We start from the raw sequence: 22,152 nt of genomic DNA on the forward strand, positions 1-22,152 counted from the left end.
GTTAACCTCAATCAGTGCCATATATGATATGTTTGTGGCTCATTGCAGCTCTCAAAACAGCATTGGAAAAAACATTTTTTGTGCAAAAACTACCGAGTCAAAACAGATGAAACTTGCAGGTTTTCTTACTTAAAATTTAATCAGTTTAATTCACCAGCCTGTTATGGTGAAAATAAATTTTTAGGCATCCCCTGTTCTCAACGGTAGCAACCTGTAACACACACTCCTTTTTTTCTACGAGACAAACATTTACGACCACAGGTGTTCTTTTCATTTCATTCTTTACTGCAGTGACCATCAGGCCCTTTCAAGAAAGCTTATCGGTGCCATAGGCAGTAACGTAAAAAAAGAAAGAATGAAAAAAAAGTAACGATATGCCCCTGATTATATTTTTATTATTAGTGATACTTCCATTTGGGGACAAGGAATAATTTATTAATCTTTTACACGTAACAAATCATCATTAGATATGATACTTTCTAAGGGCATAGGCTGAGCAGGTTAAGATTCATGGAAGTAAAATATTAATATATAAAATTAGAAATAATTAAATATGAAAAATGTTCCCTTTACATATCTCACTGCCCTTTATTGATACAATAAGACCCTAACTCTCTGGTCCCCAGGTATCCGGGAACCCCAAGTACTTGGCAAAAATATGTCTGGGGAAAAAAAAAATCCAACCCACTCCCCATTTGATATACCTGCACTGTGCAGTTGTTTACAATCATTTTCCACCACTACAGTAGCATTGCTGCACCGGTACCCACCACCCCCTCCTCCTAAAACACTCTGCCCTCAAACATCTCTCTCTCTCTCTCTCTCTCTCCCCCATGGGACCACCAAGGCATGTGTAATAATATATAGGTTTATGTAGCCTCCTAACTGCAGTAGCCTATAACATCTCCATTCTGCCAATGACTCCACAACAGGACCAGAATTCCATTACTGAACTTTGACACAATGGATTTGGTTGTGTCAGGGTTCAGTACATGCATTCTGGTCCCTTTGAGGAGTAGTTGGCTAAAGTGGTGATAATATTGACAAATTCAATTACTTAGGAGGCTATAAGGCCCTCTATATTATTACTCATACCTTGGCAGTATCCTGAAGAGCAAAAAAGAGAGAGAGAGAGAGAGAGAGAGAGAGAGAGAGAGAGAGAGAGAGAGAGAGGGGGGGGGGGGGGAGAGGCAAATCAGCTAATTGAGGGTGGAGAGTATTGAGGAAAGGGTGCTGTACCCAGTCACTTCCTTCAGCCCTATTCACACTATGGAGATGGTCATGCTCAAGTCAAAGGGCATTCTTGCTTCTGTCATGGTGTGAGTGCATTCACACACTGGGCAAGGGACATTCCCGCTCCCTTTGCTGCAAGAGAAAAAAAATGAATGGAAATGAGAAGTGTTGGTTCATTCAATCTTGTAATTTAGGAAGTGTGCTGGGGAAGGTACAGTAATTAAATAAAACACTGAGTGAAAAGTGAATAGATTAAGTAAAAATACAGACTCTGGCAGCCTCGACTTGACTCCATGACTGTCCGAGGGGTTTGCCTTACCAATGACAACCATCTTGTTGCTGGCTGTTTTTATGAACCTGATTTATTTTTTTGTACCTCTATTACCTCTGGAAATGCTCTTTATATGGATGAAGCTTCCTAAAACTGCTGTTCATCACTTTTACACATTAATGGTCAAAAGATGTCATGTATTTTCATTCTGATTATGTAAATATATTCCATGTTTTCAGGGGTCCATCCCAATAATCCAAACAATTCCAGGGTCTGAATGACCTTTGGTCCACTGCCATTTAAATTATTGGACTTTTACTGTAACCCAAATATCTGAAATTCTGCTCATCCAGTACCTCTGGATACCTGTGGTTGCTGGATAGCTGGGGTTTTACTGTACTACTATGACACAATATTTTTCTCAAGGAGTTGATGGACCCTGTCAAATTGTAAGTTTGAGCTGGTACTGGATGTCCTACAAAAGACACATTTGAACCAGTCACCAACCTTCCTAGGGAGTCACCACAACCAGGCCCTGGAGAAAAATTACTGCTGCCTCTCCTTGCAGCACTACCCAAGCCAATTTAGGTTTTAAATAATCACAGCTGCTGTTTAGAGCCTCCACATTACAAGTTCCAAAAATCCTTAGAGTTTTGACAATAAACAAAGATATTTTATGATATAAATGCCGCAAACTGAACATACGCTCACAGCTTCCAATCTTTATTGTCATATATACCAGGCCTACTCAACTGGTGGCTTGCACTTCAAATCCGGACCTTCTGAGTGTTGTAGCTGGACCCCAGACTCCAGGAGTAGAAAAGTATAATCAAATAACATGCAAGTCTTGGCAATGGATTCTTGCAAGCATATTTCCTTGACTGACTGTAGGCCCTACAGTCAGTCGAGGAAATACACTTGTAAGAATTATATTTCTCTACTCCTGGAGCCTGGGCTCCAGCTACAATATTCATCTGAACATCTGCATACATCTGAAGTGGTCTAACTGGGTCTTTGCTCACAACAGTTAAGCAGCCCTGATATATACTGTGTAAAGGCTGATCTCACTTAGATGACCCCCAAAATTATGGTTCTAATAACTGAGTAATTTATCCAATCAAAATGAAAAGTAGTACGTATCTATGTAATAGATGACCTCCTTAAACTTAATAATTATACAAAAATAATTGGTTCAACATGTACATGCAGCATGCCTTGTTGGCAGGTAACCCCCATGAAGGCACTAACATTGGCATCACTTTATACACACTTCTAGTTCTGTGGCTTCATGAAACTCCTGATGTCTGATTTACTTCCAGGATGCTGTAGGTTGGAAGAGAGCGAGGGAAAGATTAAAGGAAAAAAGAAATGTCTATCAGTGGATGCCTCATAAAGCAAAGAAGAGCTGAATGACAAAATATACTGTTAGCATGACAGTACTGTACAGCTAATGACCAGATGATTATATTTATGTTGTGAGTAATATAACGGGTATTAAGCAGGGGTGTGGAGTCGGAGTTGGAGTCGGAATCGGCGGAGTTGCCTACTTTTGGCCAGAGTCGGAAGTGGAGTCAGTCGGTAAAAAGATCTCGACTCCAACTCCTTTACGTTATCAATTCTCAGGAGTCGCAACCCTTAAAATTTCCTGGAGTCAGAGTTTGAGTCGGAGTCGGAACATTTTAGATCTGACTCCACACTCCTGTTATTTAGGCAGATGCACTGACGTGTTTACTCATTATGCTTTGACAATCTCTAATTTAATGGAAAGGACGAAATCTTCAAGTTTTAGTGCATGCAGCAGGAGGAGTGTTCTAGAGTGAGTTTTTTGGGATTCAAGGTAACTTATATAAAATAGCAAGGTTAAATCACGTAAAATGAAATGAAACTGTTGGGTATAGTGAAAGTCCAGTTTTAATGTAAAGGATTATCGCTCCCCTGCTCTGTTTACTCTCCAAGTAAAGGACCGCAAGGGATCCAGAGGACGATACAAGAAGACAGAAAAGCAGTGGATCGGTGGGAGTGACGGAGGAGACACAAGATACAAGGAGCTTGCTGAAGCAGCCGCAGGAAGAAAGAGGAGCAGAGAGGGAGAGAGGAGGAGAGAGGCGAGGAACAGGGACAAACACAAGTCCAGAAACTGACCGGGGCCCACAAGCCAAAGGCCAAAAAAAAAATTTCAGGGACGAGGGCAGGATAGCCGCAAGACGAGCAGCAAGCATAGTGACAAATAAAATCAACCAAATTCCAAAATAAGTATATAGAAAAAAAAAAATATTTTTTTTTTTATTTTAGTAAAAAAGAGATGTGCATGCTTGCAAGTCAAGTAAGTTAAGTTTGAAAAAAAAAATTTTGATTTATTAGATGTAAAACTTACGAAAAAATTGCACTAAATAAAAAAAATATAAAAACAATTAATTGATTTTTTATTAGGGAACGAATTTTTTTGATACCGCTGTCATGTGGAGACTCATATATGCCTAAGGGAGGTGCCTGTTCAGTTTCAGGTCGCTTAGCTGCTTTGGTTTTGAAAATATTTAAATTTTATTTTGAAAATCCTCCCCCAATCGGCCCCCGCCGCCTCAAGCTTCCGTCAAGAGATTGTGAAGTCTATGGCTTTGAAGAATAAGATAGTGGTTATTGCAAGACAACTTGTCCCTTAAGTCTCATCCCCTCCCTCCACCTCTCTCCAGCAAAACAAATACTTAGCTAATTAGCTAAGGCTCTAGGAGGGGAGTTGGGGCTTAGAGGAAAAGTTGCCTTCTGGAGAATATAGTCCACCAACATGTTCAGAGCAAAACTAAGTAAAATGAAGTTCTGATATTAGTTAAAAAGGTAATAGTTCTATTCCCTGTTTGTAGCTTGACACAACCCATCATTTCATATCAAGGCAAAGACACTTACCTTCTTTGGAGATTCGTTTTTACTGTCATTACTGTCTTCATTCCATTCCATGTAGTCTCGGATGTCTTTTGTGCCAGCACCCTGTAAGGAAGTGAAAAGCAAAAAGACCTCTAATGTGACTGAGCTAAAGGTAAGTTAAATGAGTCCCACATCAATGAAACTACAGTAAGCCCTGAGTACAACGGACCTGCTTTAACCCCTTCAACACGAGGACTCGTATACTGCATCCTTGCGTGCCCCGTACCATATCCGAGGACGCGCATACAGCGTCATGGCTCGCTTTAGCCAACATGCGAGTTATTTTATCTTTATATTTATGCTTACATTTCAAAATTATCAATTAATTTATGTTTCTTTATGTGCTCCATTTAATTCTGCATGTTTTCATATATAATACTTGATGATTATGTTGAGTTTATGGCTGAAAGCTTGTTATATTCAATAGCGACATTTGAAATTAGGCGCGCGCAGCGATCTCGGATATAGCGTGGGGCGCTGTTTTGGCCTGGCTGTAGTGAAGGGGTTTTTTAATATAACAGGCCGGAATAAATAAGCACTTTTTAGTGTTTTCAATACCTTGAGTTTCGTGATCCTTGAGTTTAGCGCTATACCTTAGGAAGAAAGCAAGCATGAAACTACGGAGGGTAATGTATATTTTTTTTGAGAAGTGAAAAAAATATTGCTAAAGTTTGGCTTATTTATATATCCGAATGGTCAGTTATGTAATGCAAATTTGAATCCTGTTACAAGTAATGCCATATGACACATCTTCACAAGCAAAAAGATACTTGATCGAATTTATTCCTGGCAAAATCTCAATATTGGCCATGGTAGCCTCGTGATTCTATTAGGTTGAAATGTTGTTGCCCATAATGCGGGTATTGACTATAATCACAACTTCACTGACTGATACCATACATGAAGGCAAAAGTGGTAAGTATGAGGATAAACAAAAAGAATACGTTCCACAATACCTTCTGATAGGACATCTCTGCCATGTCAAGCTTGTCATCAGACAGCCCCACTTTGCCGAGCACTTCCAGTTTGTCCTGTATCAGCGGCCAGATGTGGTCGTCGGCTGTGTTCCTGGCCACCAAGTATTGCACCACCACACTGTCCTTCTGACCTATGCGGTGTACCCTGTCCTCCGCCTGCACTAGGATCTGTGTGTGTTTTCCTCAGATTAGTCAAGTAATGGTGATGGTATTTGTCTTGTGATCCCTCAGCTTTACCTGAAACAGGATTTGTGTGAAATCTAGAATACTGAAACAATGGTGAGTATGGAATGATCATAGAGGATAGAGGCATGTTTTCCTGGAGACAGGGATCACGTATCATGGATTAAGAAGAAACAAAATTAGAAGATATTTTAACTCGTTTCAATAAGTTTTCTCTTCCATGCTCATTTGTAAAATCTGGTCTCTCGCCGGTTCGAGTCAGTTTTTAGCGTGCCAAAATATTTTGTTTCTCAGCTATTTTCCTCACCCAAACCTACATTTATCATTATAATACATAGTATATCAATGACTTCGTTATATGTTTTTTTAATAAAAATAATTCATAGGACTGTTTATGGACATGAAATAAAGTGCACATAAACAATTTTTTACTTAGCTCTTAGTTCATGTTCCCACCTCCATAACTAAAAATTTTGTGAGGCAACTTTTAAAGGCATTAATAATAGAAGAATTTTATCAGGATTCTTATGGTTCCCTCAAATTTCCAATATGACAATTGTGAGTGGATCGGGTGAGAAGGGAAGGAGGGAGTAGGGGTGGAGGTAGGACTCCTGACCTCCTGCCTGTCCCATGTCGTGCCTTCACCTCCCTCGGAATCTACGTCTTGTTCACTGGCATCACTTTTTCCAACAAAGTGGGGAATGCTTTCTACTTCACTCTCACTGCCACTTTCATTGTCCGAGAACAGGCATGAGTAATATTCCTCTTTTCAAGAGCCTCTGTGCCATTACATAGTTCAAAATATATGTTACTGCCTGTAAAGAGAATAGAATAAAAATTTCTCAATCAAATCACTGTACTGCACTATATAACACTATTATGCGGTTGGCCGTATGGCCATGACCTAGACCATATTAGGTTTAAAGCTCACAGCAGTGAGACATACGATCTGACTGATGAGTGAGGGAGACAAAAACTGCCTTTGTTCATGCCTCGCACTCAAAGCCATGCCAGTGGAGAGGATTGTTTATTAGTTGATTTGGGAGAGTGAGGAAACTTATGCTTAATCAAAAAATGATGCCACTGGCTTGAATATAACTATTTAAAAATAATATTTTTGTTCAAGTGGACGCCTATGGCGTGAAAGTGCACTTTGGCCCTAAAAATATATACACGCCATTGGCATCCAAGTGCGCGAGAGGGTTAATGATGATCAAGAATTAAGAGTAAACCTTGTAAGTAATTATATGCAATAAGTAATAGTATGCATAGAAATTATAAAAGATAAACAACCAAAGTAAAAAGTGACAACCCATAAAACAGGTGGAGAGGTGAAATTAGAATTTTGGTGAAGCAAGATGCAATGTACAAACATCTGATGGAGAGAGGTGGAGAATGTCTGGTAAGGCTTTTGTCCTGCAGTAGACAAAAACCAATAATGGTTGATTATGATGAAAATTGGTATGATACAAACCAAAACAAGTCACCAAAGTTGAATTCCAGCATGCAGGCCACCTACCCCAGGGTTCCAGTAAAGCTCTGCAAATATGACAAGCTGGGCAGCAGTGAGGGTAATACCAGTATTGGCTGCGGTGATGGACAAGACTGCCACCTGTACATCATCTCTGTTCTGGAATTTTGTGACATTGGCCATCCTCTCCTCTGATGATGTCCTTCCATCAATCCGGATGTAGCTGGTGATGGAGTGGAGGAAGAAGAGGGAGTGAGTTAGTGCAGAAAGCAGAGCATTCTACTCCATACTTCCTGTATGTGTCAACAGTGCATACTGCAAGAATCATGCAGCATTTTAAAAATTACAATCTTCCTTAATCTTGTAAGAATGCATTAGCACCCAGCACACAATGGTAAGGGGTACTGATGTGCATGCTAAAAATAATATGAGGGGTGGAATTTGTAACCCCAGCCATTGTAGGCACTCAACTGACTGAATGGGTCATGCAGTCATGGTGCTGCAACTACTGTGGTCATGTAGTGGCAGCTTTAGTGCATCCCTGCAAGTTATACTCTGTGTGAAGGAGAAAGCTGTTTCTTTCATCTCATATAATCTGTCCTAATTTTTTTTTATCATTTTAAGCCCTATCATTATCTAATAAAATCAAGTTTTGAGAAAAAAATACATAAAGCAAACATGTTTGGTGCCATATAACTGAAGCTGGGGTGGCATATGCTGTATTTTTTAATTATTCATTGATTTGCCATCTACATCTTGAGTCAGCAACCTTATCACTACTCACTTGGTCTTGGTCTCCTGGCACAGGGTACTGAGACTGTCTAACATCGACCTGTGGTGACCAAACACAAGGAACTTTCTGCCTGACTCCAACACTTCCTTTATGTACTCTCTGTAAGTAGATTAGAAGTACAATACACATATACATGACACACACACACATACACACATACCAATTTATAAAAGTGGAGATAAAACTGAACCACTAAATTATAGACCAGTGCCTCGAGAACAGGGAAATTGCGGCTTCTAAACCCCAGTACAAAGCCTACATCTCAAGCGTAATTAGTGGTTGTGGGAGTCTCCATAACAACCATAACACATTGATTTGTTTTAAGTTATTTATTATTGCTATCAGTTGGTAAAATTACTTTAATTTTGAATAAATAACATGTAAAATGATACTTGTATAAATATTTTTTTGAGAGATGGAACACATTAATGGGATTTACATTAGTTTCAATGGGGAAATTTGTTTTGGTTTACGATGGTTTGGGTGTGTGAGCAAAATTCAGATGAATTAAACTTGTAAACTGAGGTATGACTGTATAATAAATTGAGAATTTTATTTGAAAGTATAAATTGGTCAGAAATGGAAAAGCTGAGAAGAGTACAACAAAATGTGATTACTTCCTTAAAACTCATAATAAAGGTTTGGTGCAGTGGGTTCCCAACTACATAATAAAGAAAAGAGGAAAAAAAAAGAGTGGTTTAATACATGTTGTCTGGAAGCAAAGAAGAAGAAAGCTAAAGCATGGAGAAACTTAATGAGAAAAAATGCCATAAATAGGGAAAGCTTCAGACAAGCTAGAAATGATTACACCAAAGTGAGGAGAGAAGAAAGTATGAAAAGAATATAATAGAAAAATGTAAGGAGGATGCAAAACTTTTTTAAAGACATATAAATAAGAAATTGGGGAAAGAAAAAGCTGTGAATGCGATAAAAGTCAGTGACAAGTCTATGAGGATACAAAAGAAATCTGTGAAATATTAAATGAAACCTTTCAGCAAGTATTTACCCAAGAGTCAGAATTTGAAGAGAGAGATGAGGAGAGAAGTGTCAAAAGAATGGAAAACATAAAAGTGGATAAAGAAGAGATACTGGGGCTATTGAGATCAGTAGAAGGCAAGGAGGCAATGGGTCCAGATGAAATATCAGGCCAAGTACTGAAAGACTGCTGTGAATTTACTATAACCAATTTACCAGGCCAGATAATTTCATGTACTTTACTTTCTATGGAAAATTCTGATTCCTGCAGCTCTTTCCTTTTGCTCCAACAAAATTAGGTATTATAGTACAGACTACACCAGATCTTGCAGAGAGCAGAGGACTAGCAGTCTGACACACTCACTTCACTGCTGCAATCTTTGCGTCAGCTGTCCTGGTAAAGAGCTGGAAGTGATCAATCTCTTGTAGTGATGACAAGCTTTTAACAGACAGGTTATTGGGGTTTCTCTTATTAATCTTGACCAACTCAGCATTCAGAATTACAGTCATTCTGAAACAAACAACAATGAAGTACTATGCAATCAAACAACATTATTGTCAACATCCTGCCCAATCAAGTACAGTAAAACCTTTCCTGTCCAGCAATGGTGGGGATTCAGAGGTGTGCTGAATAAGAGAAAATTTCAGATACTTGGGGTATATATATTCCAATTCCTTCTGTAACTTCATTTAAGCAAACATGTATATACAGGTACGTACTATACACTCAGATATGCATCGCCTGGCTAAAAGTATGCATGTATTTACCTGCCCGAGTACTGAGCACTGAGGGGCTCTGGTGTGGCCGGTACAACCAGACTATCACCTAAGTATCCACAATCAGTGGGAGTACATTGGTGAACTAAATTCCAATTCACACTGTAGTGAGTGTCATGATCAAGCCACGGTCCATTCATGGTCCAGTCACATATCATTGGATGCATTTCACATGCATAAATGACCTACAATACAACAGGTAGAACAAGTGACAAAGATTAAAATCTTTGTCTGCCTGCATAGATATCAACAACGCCATATAGTTGTGTTGAAAACACCATGACATCACTTGCCTGGTCAATCCATCAAGTGATTACCTGGTAAGACCCACCATTGCTATGCACTACATTACCAAGGTATGTGAAACTTTTGGTGATTTTACTGTCCTCTCCACATGCATGATCAGACTGAACTGTGTCATCAAGCAAGCTTCCAAATGAAGTCTTTGGTTTTTGGCCCAGGAGACTTTCCTTTCCTGTAGCATTGCAACAAAGATTGCCTATTGTTGCGAATTTATAATTAAGCAACACACTGGTAAGGCCAAAATCTTACATACACAGACTCAACTGTGACGTGCAAAGACCTTCCTCCCAAGCACCACCTTAAATATCTCTCCCCATGGGCCCAAAGGTTCAAGATTTAAGGTATTCTTATGTTTGGAGGGGTTTCAGTTAAGGTCAACTGAAGGTGTTGGTGTTGTAAGCCAGCCAGTAGTACAGTCAAGTTAATATTTTGATGGCCGCACTGCTTGCTCCGTGTTCAACAGCAGATGGAGTAAAACTGACGTGTTGCTACAATCGCACCTCACAGCTGACTGAATTGCGGGGCAGGTTGCGTGCCCTTGTCTTACCGGAAGCCAGTATTTTAACCAGACATTCCAGAATATTTTTTACAAGGTTTGAAGTGAGCTCCAATAGCAATTGCTAATTTCATTAAGTTATTTTGCTTAATGGCATATGTGTAGACATTATGACAAGTGATGAAAGGTGGCATATATTAATCTCACTTTATTTAGCAGTCATGCCTTTAGGGTAATTTACTAAAGAGTTAATTACTAATGCAACCTCTGGGCAGTGAAGTATTGCCTTTATTGTGGAAAAGCTCAACCACCCAATTACCCACGGCTGCTCAGCTTCGCTTTCAGATCCCAGCCCACTTCCTAGACAACCCTTAACTCCTAACACTATATTAATTTTACTTATTTTCACACAAAAAAAGAGGGCATCTGAAACACATGCTGTATACCTTTGTTTTGAAGGAAGCTGAGAGAGGACTTCAGTTTTGAGCCTTCTTATCCAAACACAGGAGCGCAGGACTATCTGGAGTTCCTCTGTGTTGCTACTGCCTTTGAACGACCAGCCCCAAGGGTCCTGTTTTCCTTCACAGTAGCGCAAACCATACTCCTTGAAACTAGAGATGTCAATAGATTATGCTACATTCCTATTCATATTTCAGGTGCTCCACCCAATCCTCGGCCAAACACAAGTATATGTGAAGATATAAAGAATTACAAGAGTACATTAAGCTTGCATCATCATCATCATCATCATCACCCATTTCTAGTCCACGGCAAGACAGAGGCCTCTAACACTGTTCTCCTTTTCTCTCTGTTTGATGTTAATGTACTTAAGCACATACTCTAATTTCTGGGTTGCTACTGTCCCTTTGGTTGTCAATCTGTTCTCAGTTTTACTAATTATACACGACCTGCCCAAGTAAATTTCTCATTCTTAATAGTCATTAGAGTATCTTCATCCTTGATTTGTTCTTTGATGATGTCTGCTTCCTGTCTCTCCTTTTTATACAAGATATTTTTCTCTCCATTCCTCTTTGTTCACTTTTCAGCTCTTCCTCTAAATAACTGGAGAGGAGCTAAGTTACTGTAATGGGTGTTAAGACTTGCAGCTTCTTCCTTTTTACACAGTACGTATTTTGAGATAACAAAGGAGTAAAGTGGAGAAAAAAAGTCAGCTTCTCCACGGGCCAGAACAAATAAGTGCTTTTTCATTGTTTTCAATACCCAGAGTTTCGTGATCCGCAAGTTTAGCGCTATACCTGCGGAACAAACCAAGCGCGAAACTCGGGTGGGTACTGTGCATTATTTTTTTCTCATTTTGGTGAAGGTTTGATCTTTATCTGTGAGGTGCTTGGCAGCCTCTACTTCCCTGAGCTGATTCATGCTTTCCCTCCACCTTCTATTCTTCTTTCCTTCCTCTCTTTCATAGATAAATATGATAACTAACTTTTATTTTAGTGGCAGCCTAATTGTATTACCATTATTATTATAATTACATATTCAGATGAGAAGCTGTGTTGTCAGCATGGTGCGGTGCCTCCGTGGTGCAATCGTTAGTGTCCCTAACCAAGAATTTGTGGGCCTGGGTTTGAATCCTACTCTGGGGAGGCAGTGTGCAGCCAACCCACATGTTTATCCTTCCTTCTGAGATAGATGATAATGGGTAACTGGAGAAACCTGCTGAAGGTAAATTGTGCAAACCCAGATGTTACACTCGCCCTATGTCAGGTTAATAGGCTGGCGCCACTATAAAAATTGCCTGCGCCATGACGGGCTTGGGCCGACCATCTAGCCCCTGAAGAAAGCCTACCGGCGCTAAAGGCGGGGATTGGATGAAGATTAGCAGCTATAATGTTTTCTACCAATTTTATCCTTTTACCTTATTCTTGTGATTGAGAATCCAACTGCCTATGCATGATATCATCATTTACTTTCCATTTGCTCTCCTCCTCAATAAGTTTACCAAATGCTCACTTGAAGATTTCAAATATATTTGCATTAATTATATATTTTAAATTGTTTCATTCTTACCCTAACCTATTCATAAGCCAGGTTTTGTCATCTTCCTGTGTAGGTCTGTAGCAGTCACTCCGGGGTCACCAATTGTAGGTGTTTGTTCAAATAAATAACCCTGACGGATTTTGACTTTTCTATATCCGTGAACCAATTAGCATCAGACACTCACTAAACACCTACAATTGGTGACCCCGGAGTGACTGCTACACCTGGACCTAAATTTATCTCATTTGTAGCCATAATTCATTGCCTGACAAAGCCAAACCCTTCCATAGAACACTCACTAGGGAAAGAGAGAAGGGTTGATGCTGCTGATCTGTGTGTACAGCTCCATGGGTCTGGAAAGGGCTGGGGTGCCACTCAGCATGATCAGTCTCTTCACTTTCTTCATGATGGGTGCTGCCGCCTTGTAGCGTGCTGATTTAAAGTTCTTGATCATGTGAGATTCATCCTGTTGGTGTAAATATAAATAGTAAAAAGAAAAGAAGATTCACATCTTTGAGGAGCCAATTGGACATCACTAAACACTTTAAACACTGAAAAATCTAAATAGTAGTACAGTTAATTAAGAGGAAATGGCAGAGTGGTCAAGGCATAGTCCCAAGTTCAAGTAAAATGCTAATATTCAATTGCCATTTTTTTTAAAAATGATAACAATAATAATAATAATAATAATAATAATAATAATAATAATAATAATAATAATAATAATGATAATAATAAATAATAATAATGGTATTAATAACAATTATAATAACAATGGTTATATCATTAATAAAAATAATAATAATAATAATATTGGTAATAACAAAATTTGGTAATAAAATTATATATATAAAAAAATAATAATAATAATAATAATAATAGTAATAATAATAATATCAATGTTACAAAAAGAAATCCTGGAATGTCTACTCACAAAGATTGCAATGCCAAAGTTGTGGTGGCGGAGAGTGTCTGCCTTGCGGGAGAGCAGGTCATAGCTCACCACCACCACCTGAGCTTCCTCGTAGTTATTGTTCCCTGGAGTCATCACACATATGTCCTGGTGACCGAGGAAGCTGACCCACCTAAGGATGCTCTCCTCCCACGAGTACCTGCCATATGAGGAATAAGTTTGTAAGTACAATAACCTCACTTGCCCCCCCCACCGCACCTTGGGGGAGGGACCTGACTCTCCGACTACGTGACCTGACTCTCCTACTACGTGACCTGACTCTCCTACTACGTGACCTGACTCATACTACTTGACCTGTCGTTGGAAGGCCTCTTCTCCCCCAACTGATCCCCTCGTCTCTCTGCTGACATCACTTGAGACTTGGGTCCCGTGCTGAAGTATAGTTCCACACAGAAAAGACTACATGTATATACATGTATACATGTATATTTGATGACCTCCGCGACAACACTTGTGCGCCAATAATGTGCTTCGTTTTTCCCCTCCCACCTTCCAGTGGGAAATAAGGAAAAGCATTGTAGTCATCGATATCTATGAGGGTCATTATCCCTCAAAGCATATAAAAAACATCAGAAACCTTATCTATACATGTTGAAATTCTTATTAGTTTTACCAAAATGTGTAGACTGTGGGGCAAACACTGCGCCCCACACGGGAAACAATGCTGCACCCTGCCGTGTCTCCGCTAATGAAACTGTCTAAAATAATAACAAAAGAAAGCAACAGTTAACCAACTCATGAACACATGAAATATCTATAGCCTGTCACACTACTCGTGAGACCAAGTTGTGAGCAGAATTCTGGTAAATTAATAAAAAAAATGACAATATCAATTATCAGTACCTATTGATTTGGTTTAAATATTTAGAATAAAGAGATTTAGAGGTTGGTAAGGGTTGAAATTGTATTTGGCATATTGGTCCAAATCTTCAGTAATACAGTTTATTACATCTGCAAGGCTAATTTCCATCAAGAAACAATACTTCCTTGTTATTATTATTATCATTACTATTACTACTACCCACGCACCGCATGGAGGAGGGCGTCACCACCAGTACTGGCCAATCGGGCTGGTAGTGACAGGCGATGGCCAGTGCTTGAATGGTCTTGCCGAGGCCCATCTCATCCGCCAGCATCACCCGCCCGCCGAGACTGATGCCAAACCTGAAACATCATCATAATCAGCAGTGGCAATAGGCGCACCCAACATCACCAAATGTGGGGTAAAAACTTGGCAGAGGGACTTTTTGTGCCTTGAGTGGCGATAATGGGCTAAAGAGTAGGGCTGGCAGGTACCAGCTATACGGTACGGTACCGGTACCAGACTGCTCGGTACCGGTACCGATACTGACCACTCGCTCTTGATGTGCCTCAATCCTTCCTCACACGAGTGAGAGGCTGAGACTGAGTGCGTGAGTGGATATCTCGGTGATATGGATATTCTCTCTCTCTCTCTCTCTCTCTCTCTCTCTCTCTCTCCTGAATGAAGTGAATATTTATTTTTTCGATAAAAAAATTAGCATATATAGTTATGATGGATGGATTCAAAGTCTAATAACAATAACAGTATATATTAGCAAACCTTTAAAAAAATCGGACATGAAGAATTATCTAATAGATAAGTTTAAAAAATAATGGAGGCGGGAGGGAGGATGGAAACAAGGTAGGACAACATGGCGGGAAGACTCCACAGCCAGGCATGGCGGGCCAGCGTGTCACTATAAGCGCCGGTATTGGGAATCCAACCGGTACTAGTAGCGGTAATGGTACCGTTAGGGTTCCGATACTTTAACGGTAACCGCAGTGCCGAGATACTACTCAGTACTGACCAGTGCCGAGTAATACCGAAATAATGGCACAAAACTTGTGTAAACAAATAAATTGAGGCTACACCAAATTCTTCTTCACCACCATTGTAGCGCGAGCATGTAACAAACTCCCGCCTTCGGTGGTCCAGTGCAGTACGATTAATTCATTTAAAAAACAGCTCGGCCGTCACTTTCTTCAACTTGATATTCACTAAAAGTAGCAATGCAAAGCCTTGGTGACAATAAATTTATTACGATCTCACTTAGGTTAAAGGACAGACCACCAAGTCTGCACCATAGGATCTGTGTGACATGAATATCTATATATGTAAAAAACTCTCTCTCTCTCTCTCTCTCTCTCTCTCTCTCTCTCTCTCTCTCTCTCTAACCTGTAGATCCCACCACACGCCACATTCTCTAGGATTTAGGACACATGCAACCCAACTTTTACCTTCTAGAAAACCCCAACGTTATATTACACAGCCTGCTGAGTCCATTTAATCATTCGTAGGTACTGAAAAATAACAACGATTCTATTTCTACTTGAGGTTACTTATCAACTAATGATTCTAACTAAAAATAATATAAAGGAAAACCTGAAAACAAAAATAGTAGATGAAAAGCACGAACCCCAGCAGCAAGTTAAATACTGCCAAAGCAACAAGTTACACACACACACACACACACACACACACACACACACACACACACACACACACACACACACACACACACACACACACACACACACACACACACACACACACACACACACAGTCACGATAATAATACAGCAAAGTGAGTTTAATGTGATTATGACAGCGGAGTCAAGAATATATGCGCGTGCTCCAAAAAGTTGAAAAAGTTGAAGGTCAAAGAGAGAGAGAGAGAGAGAGAGAGAGAGAGAGAGAGAGAGAGAGAGAGAGAGAGAGAGAGAGAGAGAGAGAGAGAGAGAGAGAGAGAGAGAGAGAGAGAGAGAGAGAGAGAGAGAGAGAGAGAGAGAGAGAGAGAGAGAGAGATTCCCCCACCACCACCCCTCCTTTTAAGACCAGGATTATCGCAGTTGGATGACGAGTAAATATCAACAAAAATAATAGTGATAATAATAATAATAATAACAACAACAACAACAACAACAAAATAGAAACAATAATGAGAGTAAGAGGAGGAGGAGAAAGAGAGGAGGAGAAAAGAAAAAAAGGCAAAAGAAAATAATAATAATAATAATAATAATAATAATAATAATAATAATAATAATAATAATAATAATAATAATAATAATAATAATAATAATAATAATAATAATAATAATCAGTATAACAACAGTAAAAGTTAAATTACCCACGGAGCTAAAAACTGCTGGGTTAATACGAGTTCGTCTGGAGTAATAACAGGTAGGGTTGGCCAGGTAATCCCTCAGGTAAGAAGGTCATTATGTGCTGTTCCTTTGTCTTTTGCTGCTATCCTACACGTGTTGACCTTGGGAATGTGTTAAGTACAGTGACATGGATAGGAAGGGGAGGGAAGGGAAGAAGAAGGAGGGAGAGGGAAGAGATAAAAAAAGGAAAGAAAAGGAAGGAAGGAATGGAAGGGAAGCAAGGATAGGGACGAGAAGGGAAGAAGGAGGGAGAGGGAAGAGAGAAAAAGAAAGAAAAGGAAGGAAGGGGAGGGACGGGAGAGGAAAGAGAAAAAAGGAAAGAAAAGGAAGGAAGGAATGGAAGGGAAACAAGGAGAGGGAAGTGGTGGGAAGAAGAAAGGAAAAAGAATGAATGCAGGAAGAAAAAAACAAAAGGAAAGTGAAGGGAAATGGAACCAACTGAATTAAGAAAGGATGAAAGAAAAAAAAAGATGTAAGGAGAGGCAACCTTATTCCAAGTTCAATTTCAGATCTTAACCTCCCCCCAACACACACACACACACACATACTAAGACAGGTAGTTTTATTTTAGAGAGAGAGAGAGAGAGAGAGAGAGAGAGAGAGAGAGAGAGAGAGAGAGAGAGAGAGAGAGAGAGAGAGAGAGAGAGAGACAGACAGACAGACAGACAGACAGACAGACAGACAGACAGACAGACACACACACACACACACACACACACACACACACACACACACACACACACACACACACACACACACACACATCACCACCCTACACATCATGGCTATCAGTCACGCATATGTGTAAAATTCACCATGGTCTGACCTCACGATGGACTCGCAATCGGCAGCCAGTACTCTCCCTTACTTCACATCGACACACACCGGGGAGGCGGGACTCAAGGGCCATATTCTTAAACATTTCGGCGCCCAACAACACGTAATTTACTTGGCTTTCGTGGGAGTTAAGGGCAATTCCAGGGGTAGGTATATGACCCTGGTGGTAGTCTGAGCCTTCTTCTGTACCGTGGACCTAAAAGAACACTCATTAGAACTCGATTAACCTCCTTTTTGGCCTTTGGAAATAGTTGGTGTGAGGGGTGGGAGCATCTGACAATACCAACCTCAACCCTCAACTAACACACGGTACCTATGCACTGCTGCGTGGACAGAGAGAGCAAAAATCAAAGGAGATTGCCCGTCCGTTTTCACTTCGCCCGGGTCTTTGTAGCGAGGCGAATGCACTAACCACTGCACTACGGAGATCTGTGTGTGTGTGTGTGTGTGTGTGTGTGTGTGTGTGTGTGTGTGTGTGTGTGTATGAAAAGGAAAGACAAACACAATATGGACTGCAGTAATGGAAGCAAAACTAATCACAAACTGTCGCTATTAACAAAAACCAAACTGATGAGACAGCATGAGATTAATATAAACATAAACCTCAAAGTATACAGGCGATGAATGAATAAGAGGGAAGAAAAGGAGGAGAAAGCGAAGGAGGAAGAAGACAGGGGAGCAAGGACAAGTTAGGGGAGGCATGTTTGTGGTCGAGAAGGGAGTGTTAGTTAAAGAAGGGTGGGGAGAAAAAAGGGGAAGGGAAGCAGAAACAAGGTGAGGGATAGTTGAGGGAGGGGAGTTAAGGGGAGGCAGGGAGGTGGGTGAGAGAGGTTAAGGGGAAGGGAGTGGGTGACGGAACTTATGGGGGAAGGGGAAGAAGGGAGGTGGGTGAGGGAGGGAGGAAGGGAGGAAGAGGGGAGAAGAGGTGAGGGCAAAGGACGGGAGGGGAGGGAGGGAGGCAGGGAGGCAAAATAAGTGGGTTACCTAGGAAGGGGAGAGAGGGAGAGGCAAGGAGTAGGGGAGGTGAGGTGAGGGGGCGGGGCGTGTTGTGGGTGGCACTGGCATGGTATAGCAGTCTTTCCTCCGTGCTCAGCTGGACACTACCACCGCCCGTTGCACCTGCCAGAACCCTCTACCTGGCCCCCCTCAACACACTCATTAGTCCGTAACTCACCTGTACTGAAGCTAACCTGGCGTGCTGCACCTTGTCTCGCCTCGCCTCACCTGTGTAACCTAATTCACCTGGGTACGTTTTGCAGTAACACAATTATCTCAGTATTCACGATTCGCTGTTTAAACTCGCTTTGACAATCGTGGGAACAGACGTCGCTTACAATCATGAACAACACTCGTCTTAATAATCGCGTGAAGAAAACTTGCCTGACTGAACAGAAAAAAAGTAATAAAACACGGCTCGGTACGTTTTGCAGTGTAATCTTAATCGCGTGGACTGAACAGAAAAAAAGTAATAAAATACGCCTTGGTACGTTTTGCAGTGTGGCGTACTTTACAGAAATAAATTAAACTCACAATTCACAGCTCTAACTCACCTCAAAACACGCGACGGTACTTGACGGTGGAAAATCAACAAAAAGCAATCTACCGCACTTCTTTCAGTGTGGCTAAACTACCAGAATTGAACCCAACTCGTCACTCAGTGTTAACACCTGTCTTTCACAACTGTGATGAAAATAACCTGCGCCTGACTGGACAAATAAGACTATATGATGGCGCAAGCCTTGATTTCGTTGTGCAGTGTGACTTATGAACCAGAATATACTTGAGCTCGCTACTCGCTGTTTGGAAATCGCCTCCGCAACTGCTGTGAACTAAACACTGGCTTCACTGATCACGAACTAGCACAAAAATTATTACAAATTCAGAATTTACTGGTTGATCATTGCAAAAAATGGCTATATAAAAAAGAAAATTTATTGTGAAAAAAAAATGGAATTCGAATGAGAGAAAAAAAAGTATCACGCAGGGAGGGGAAGAATGCTCGGTAAACAAAATTAGAGTATAATTTAGAGTATAAATAAACATGATATCGATGTCTTATATATATAAAGGATACAAAATACTGAGTAAAATTATATCTGCCGTGATAAACAGCAAGTTCAAGGTGCTGAAAATTAAATAAACTCGCTTTTATGATGAAAAAAAATTGCAGGACGGACTGAAAGTACAACGAACCCAGCGTTGCCAAACTATCGTACTCATCGCATTGTATTTTCGTAGCTTCGGACCGATAACTATGGAAAAAAAAGAGCATCAATAAATAACAGCTTTAACGCAAACTTTAATTTTCTATCGTTATTTGTGCAGGGACGAGAGTTTGAGGCTTAAAAATGATAAATACAATGTGGTGAATACGATAATATGGCAACGCTGAACGAACCTCGAACACCAGGATAAAAAAAAAAGCACGAAACAACTGGCCGGGAGGAAAAAAAGCGACATTAACAAAAAAAAAGGAACACACAGCGGCAGAACAGAAAAACACAACTCCGGAAAGAATATAATCTACTTAATTTACTAACTAACTCGACCACCAGGATAAAAAAAACACGAAAAAAGTTATGGGGAGGAAAAAAGAGACACTAACAAAAAAAGGAACACACAGCAGCAGAACACACACAAAAAAACAGCTCCGAAAAGAATATAATCTACTTAATTTACTAACTAACCGAGACCACCAGGCTAAAAAAAAACACGAAGCAACTGACCGGGAATAAAAAAAGCGGCACTGACAAAAAAAGGAACATACAGCAGCAGAACAGAAAAAAAACAGCTCCCAAAAGAATATAATCTATTTAACTTACTAACTAACCGAGACCATACGTAAGGCGGCGCGTTGCTTCACTCACAGGTCGCCTCCACGAGAGAGAGAGAGAGAGAGAGAGAGAGAGAGAGAGAGAGAGAGAGAGAGAGAGAGAGAGAGAGAGAGAGACCCGAAGTTATATCCATGAACTTGATTTGATAACAGTGAATAACAGAATTAATAAGACGACACTAAACTCGAATCCACTAACGTTATCTGAATTAAAATCAAGCTGGATACGGAGACGAACGAACCTTAGCCTGGCAACACAAAGACTGAGAGAGAGACCCGAAGTTATATCCATGAACTTGATTTGATAGTCGTGCATAACAGAATTAACTTAAGACAACACTAAACTCGAATCCACTAACGTTATCTGAATTAAAATGAAGCTGGATACGGAGACGAACTGGCGACATGGCCTGGCAACACAAAGACTGAGAGAGAGACCCGAAGTTATATCCATGAACTTCATTTGATAGTAGTGAATGACAATTAATTTAAGACAACACTGAACTCGAATCCACTAACGTTATCTGAATTAAAATGAAGCTGGATACGGAGACGAACTGGCGACATGGCCTGGCGACACAAAGACTGAGAGACACCCGAAGTTATATCCATGAACTTGATTTGATAGTAGTGAATAACATAATTAATTTAAGACTACACTAAACTCGAATCCACTAACGTTATCTGAATTAAAATCAAGCTGGATACGGAGACGAACTGGCGACATGGCCTGGCAACACAAAGACTGAGAGAGAGACCCGAAGTTATATCCATGAACTTGATGAGATAGTAGTGAATAACAATTAACTTAAGAGTACACTAAACTCGAATCGACTAACGTTATCTGAATTAAAATCAAGCTGGATACGGAGACGAACTGGCGACATGGCCTGGCGACACAAAGACTGAGAGAGAGACCCGAAGTTATATCCATGAACTTGATTTGATAACAGTGAATAACAGAATTAATTTAAGACTACACTAAACTCGAATCTACTAACGTTATCTGAATTAAAATCAAGCTGGATACGGAGACGAATGAACCTTAGCCTGGCGACACACAAAGACTGAGAGAGAGACCCGAAGTTTTATAATTGGACTTCATTTGATAGTAGTGAATGACAATTAATTTAAGACAACACTAAACTCGAATCCACTAACATTATCTGAATTAAAATGAAGCTGGTACGGAGACGAACTGGCGACATGGCCTGGCGACACAAAGACTGAGAGAGAGACCCGAAGTTATATCCATGAACTTGATGAGATAGTAGTGAATAACAATTAACTTAAGAGTACACTAAACTCGAATCCACTAACGTTATCTGAATTAAAATCAAGCTGGATACGGAGACGAACCTAAGCCTGGCGACACACAAAGATTGCCTCACGTGGTCACAGCCAAACCTTAAGTGGCCATGGAAAGGACAACACACCTGCCCGCCCTTAACAGACACCTGAGACACAATCATTATCAGTAAGTGTCGTTGACGAAGTGTGAGGTGTGTGGATTTTTTTTCTTTCATTCATTCATTCATTCATTCTCTCTCTCTCTCTCTCTCTCTCTGTGTTTTATGATTGTTTGTGTGTGTCTCTGTTTTATTTAATGTTTGTGCCCAGGTTTGTGTGTGTATCTCTCTCTCTCTCTCTCTCTCTCTCTCTAAGTGTTTTATGTTTCTTCGGGTCCATGTTTGTGTGTATTTCTCTGTTTTATTTACTGTTTGAGCCCATGTTTGTGTGTGTGTATATCTCTCTCTCTCTCTCTCTCTCTCTCTCTCTCTCTCAACAATAAAAAAAATATATATATATATATAAAAAAACACGATAAAAGGAAAACCATTCTTACCCCATTTCTTAGAAAATAAGAAAACGGGCATTCAAAAAATCAAACAAGTCTTTATCAAATCCCTCCTCAGAAATTATGACT

At 40.2% G+C, this 22,152-nt stretch overlaps 1 protein-coding gene and 1 long non-coding RNA gene across 15 annotated transcripts in view; one reads left to right on the top strand and one right to left on the bottom strand.

The window, feature by feature from the left end:
* Nucleotides 1-22,152, bottom strand: part of LOC126996163 (SWI/SNF-related matrix-associated actin-dependent regulator of chromatin subfamily A-like protein 1) — a 45,965-nt gene that overhangs the window by 3,974 nt on the left and 19,839 nt on the right. For 2 of the 11 annotated variants that reach the window (XM_050856384.1, XM_050856385.1), the window contains exons 6-15: nt 14,399-14,533; nt 13,331-13,508; nt 12,696-12,862; nt 10,845-11,009; nt 9,187-9,333; nt 7,839-7,946; nt 7,103-7,277; nt 5,380-5,568; nt 4,406-4,486; nt 1,471-2,827 (exon numbers count right to left, since the gene is read on the bottom strand). In XM_050856384.1, coding sequence (XP_050712341.1) covers nt 2,777-2,827; nt 4,406-4,486; nt 5,380-5,568; nt 7,103-7,277; nt 7,839-7,946; nt 9,187-9,333; nt 10,845-11,009; nt 12,696-12,862; nt 13,331-13,508; nt 14,399-14,533 — 1,396 coding nt within the window. In that variant the 3' untranslated portion in view covers nt 1,471-2,776. Of the gene's footprint in view, nt 1-126; nt 1,366-1,470; nt 2,828-4,405; nt 4,487-5,379; nt 5,569-7,102; nt 7,278-7,838; nt 7,947-9,186; nt 9,334-10,844; nt 11,010-12,695; nt 12,863-13,330; nt 13,509-14,398; nt 14,534-22,152 lie in introns of those variants that run through there. The other 9 variants (XR_007751033.1, XR_007751036.1, XR_007751032.1 and 6 more) reach the window with 7 other exon arrangements.
* LOC126996165 (uncharacterized) overlaps nt 18,459-22,152 on the top strand; it is a 17,577-nt gene continuing 13,883 nt past the window's right edge. For 2 of the 4 annotated variants that reach the window (XR_007751041.1, XR_007751042.1), the window contains exon 1: nt 18,461-18,638. This is a non-coding gene — a long non-coding RNA (uncharacterized LOC126996165). Of the gene's footprint in view, nt 18,639-21,566; nt 21,703-22,152 lie in introns of all 4 variants that reach the window. The other 2 variants (XR_007751043.1, XR_007751040.1) reach the window with 2 other exon arrangements.

The sequence above is a fragment of the Eriocheir sinensis genome, chromosome 9 (genome assembly GCF_024679095.1).
Source record: "Eriocheir sinensis breed Jianghai 21 chromosome 9, ASM2467909v1, whole genome shotgun sequence".
NCBI lineage: Eukaryota > Metazoa > Arthropoda > Malacostraca > Decapoda > Varunidae > Eriocheir > Eriocheir sinensis.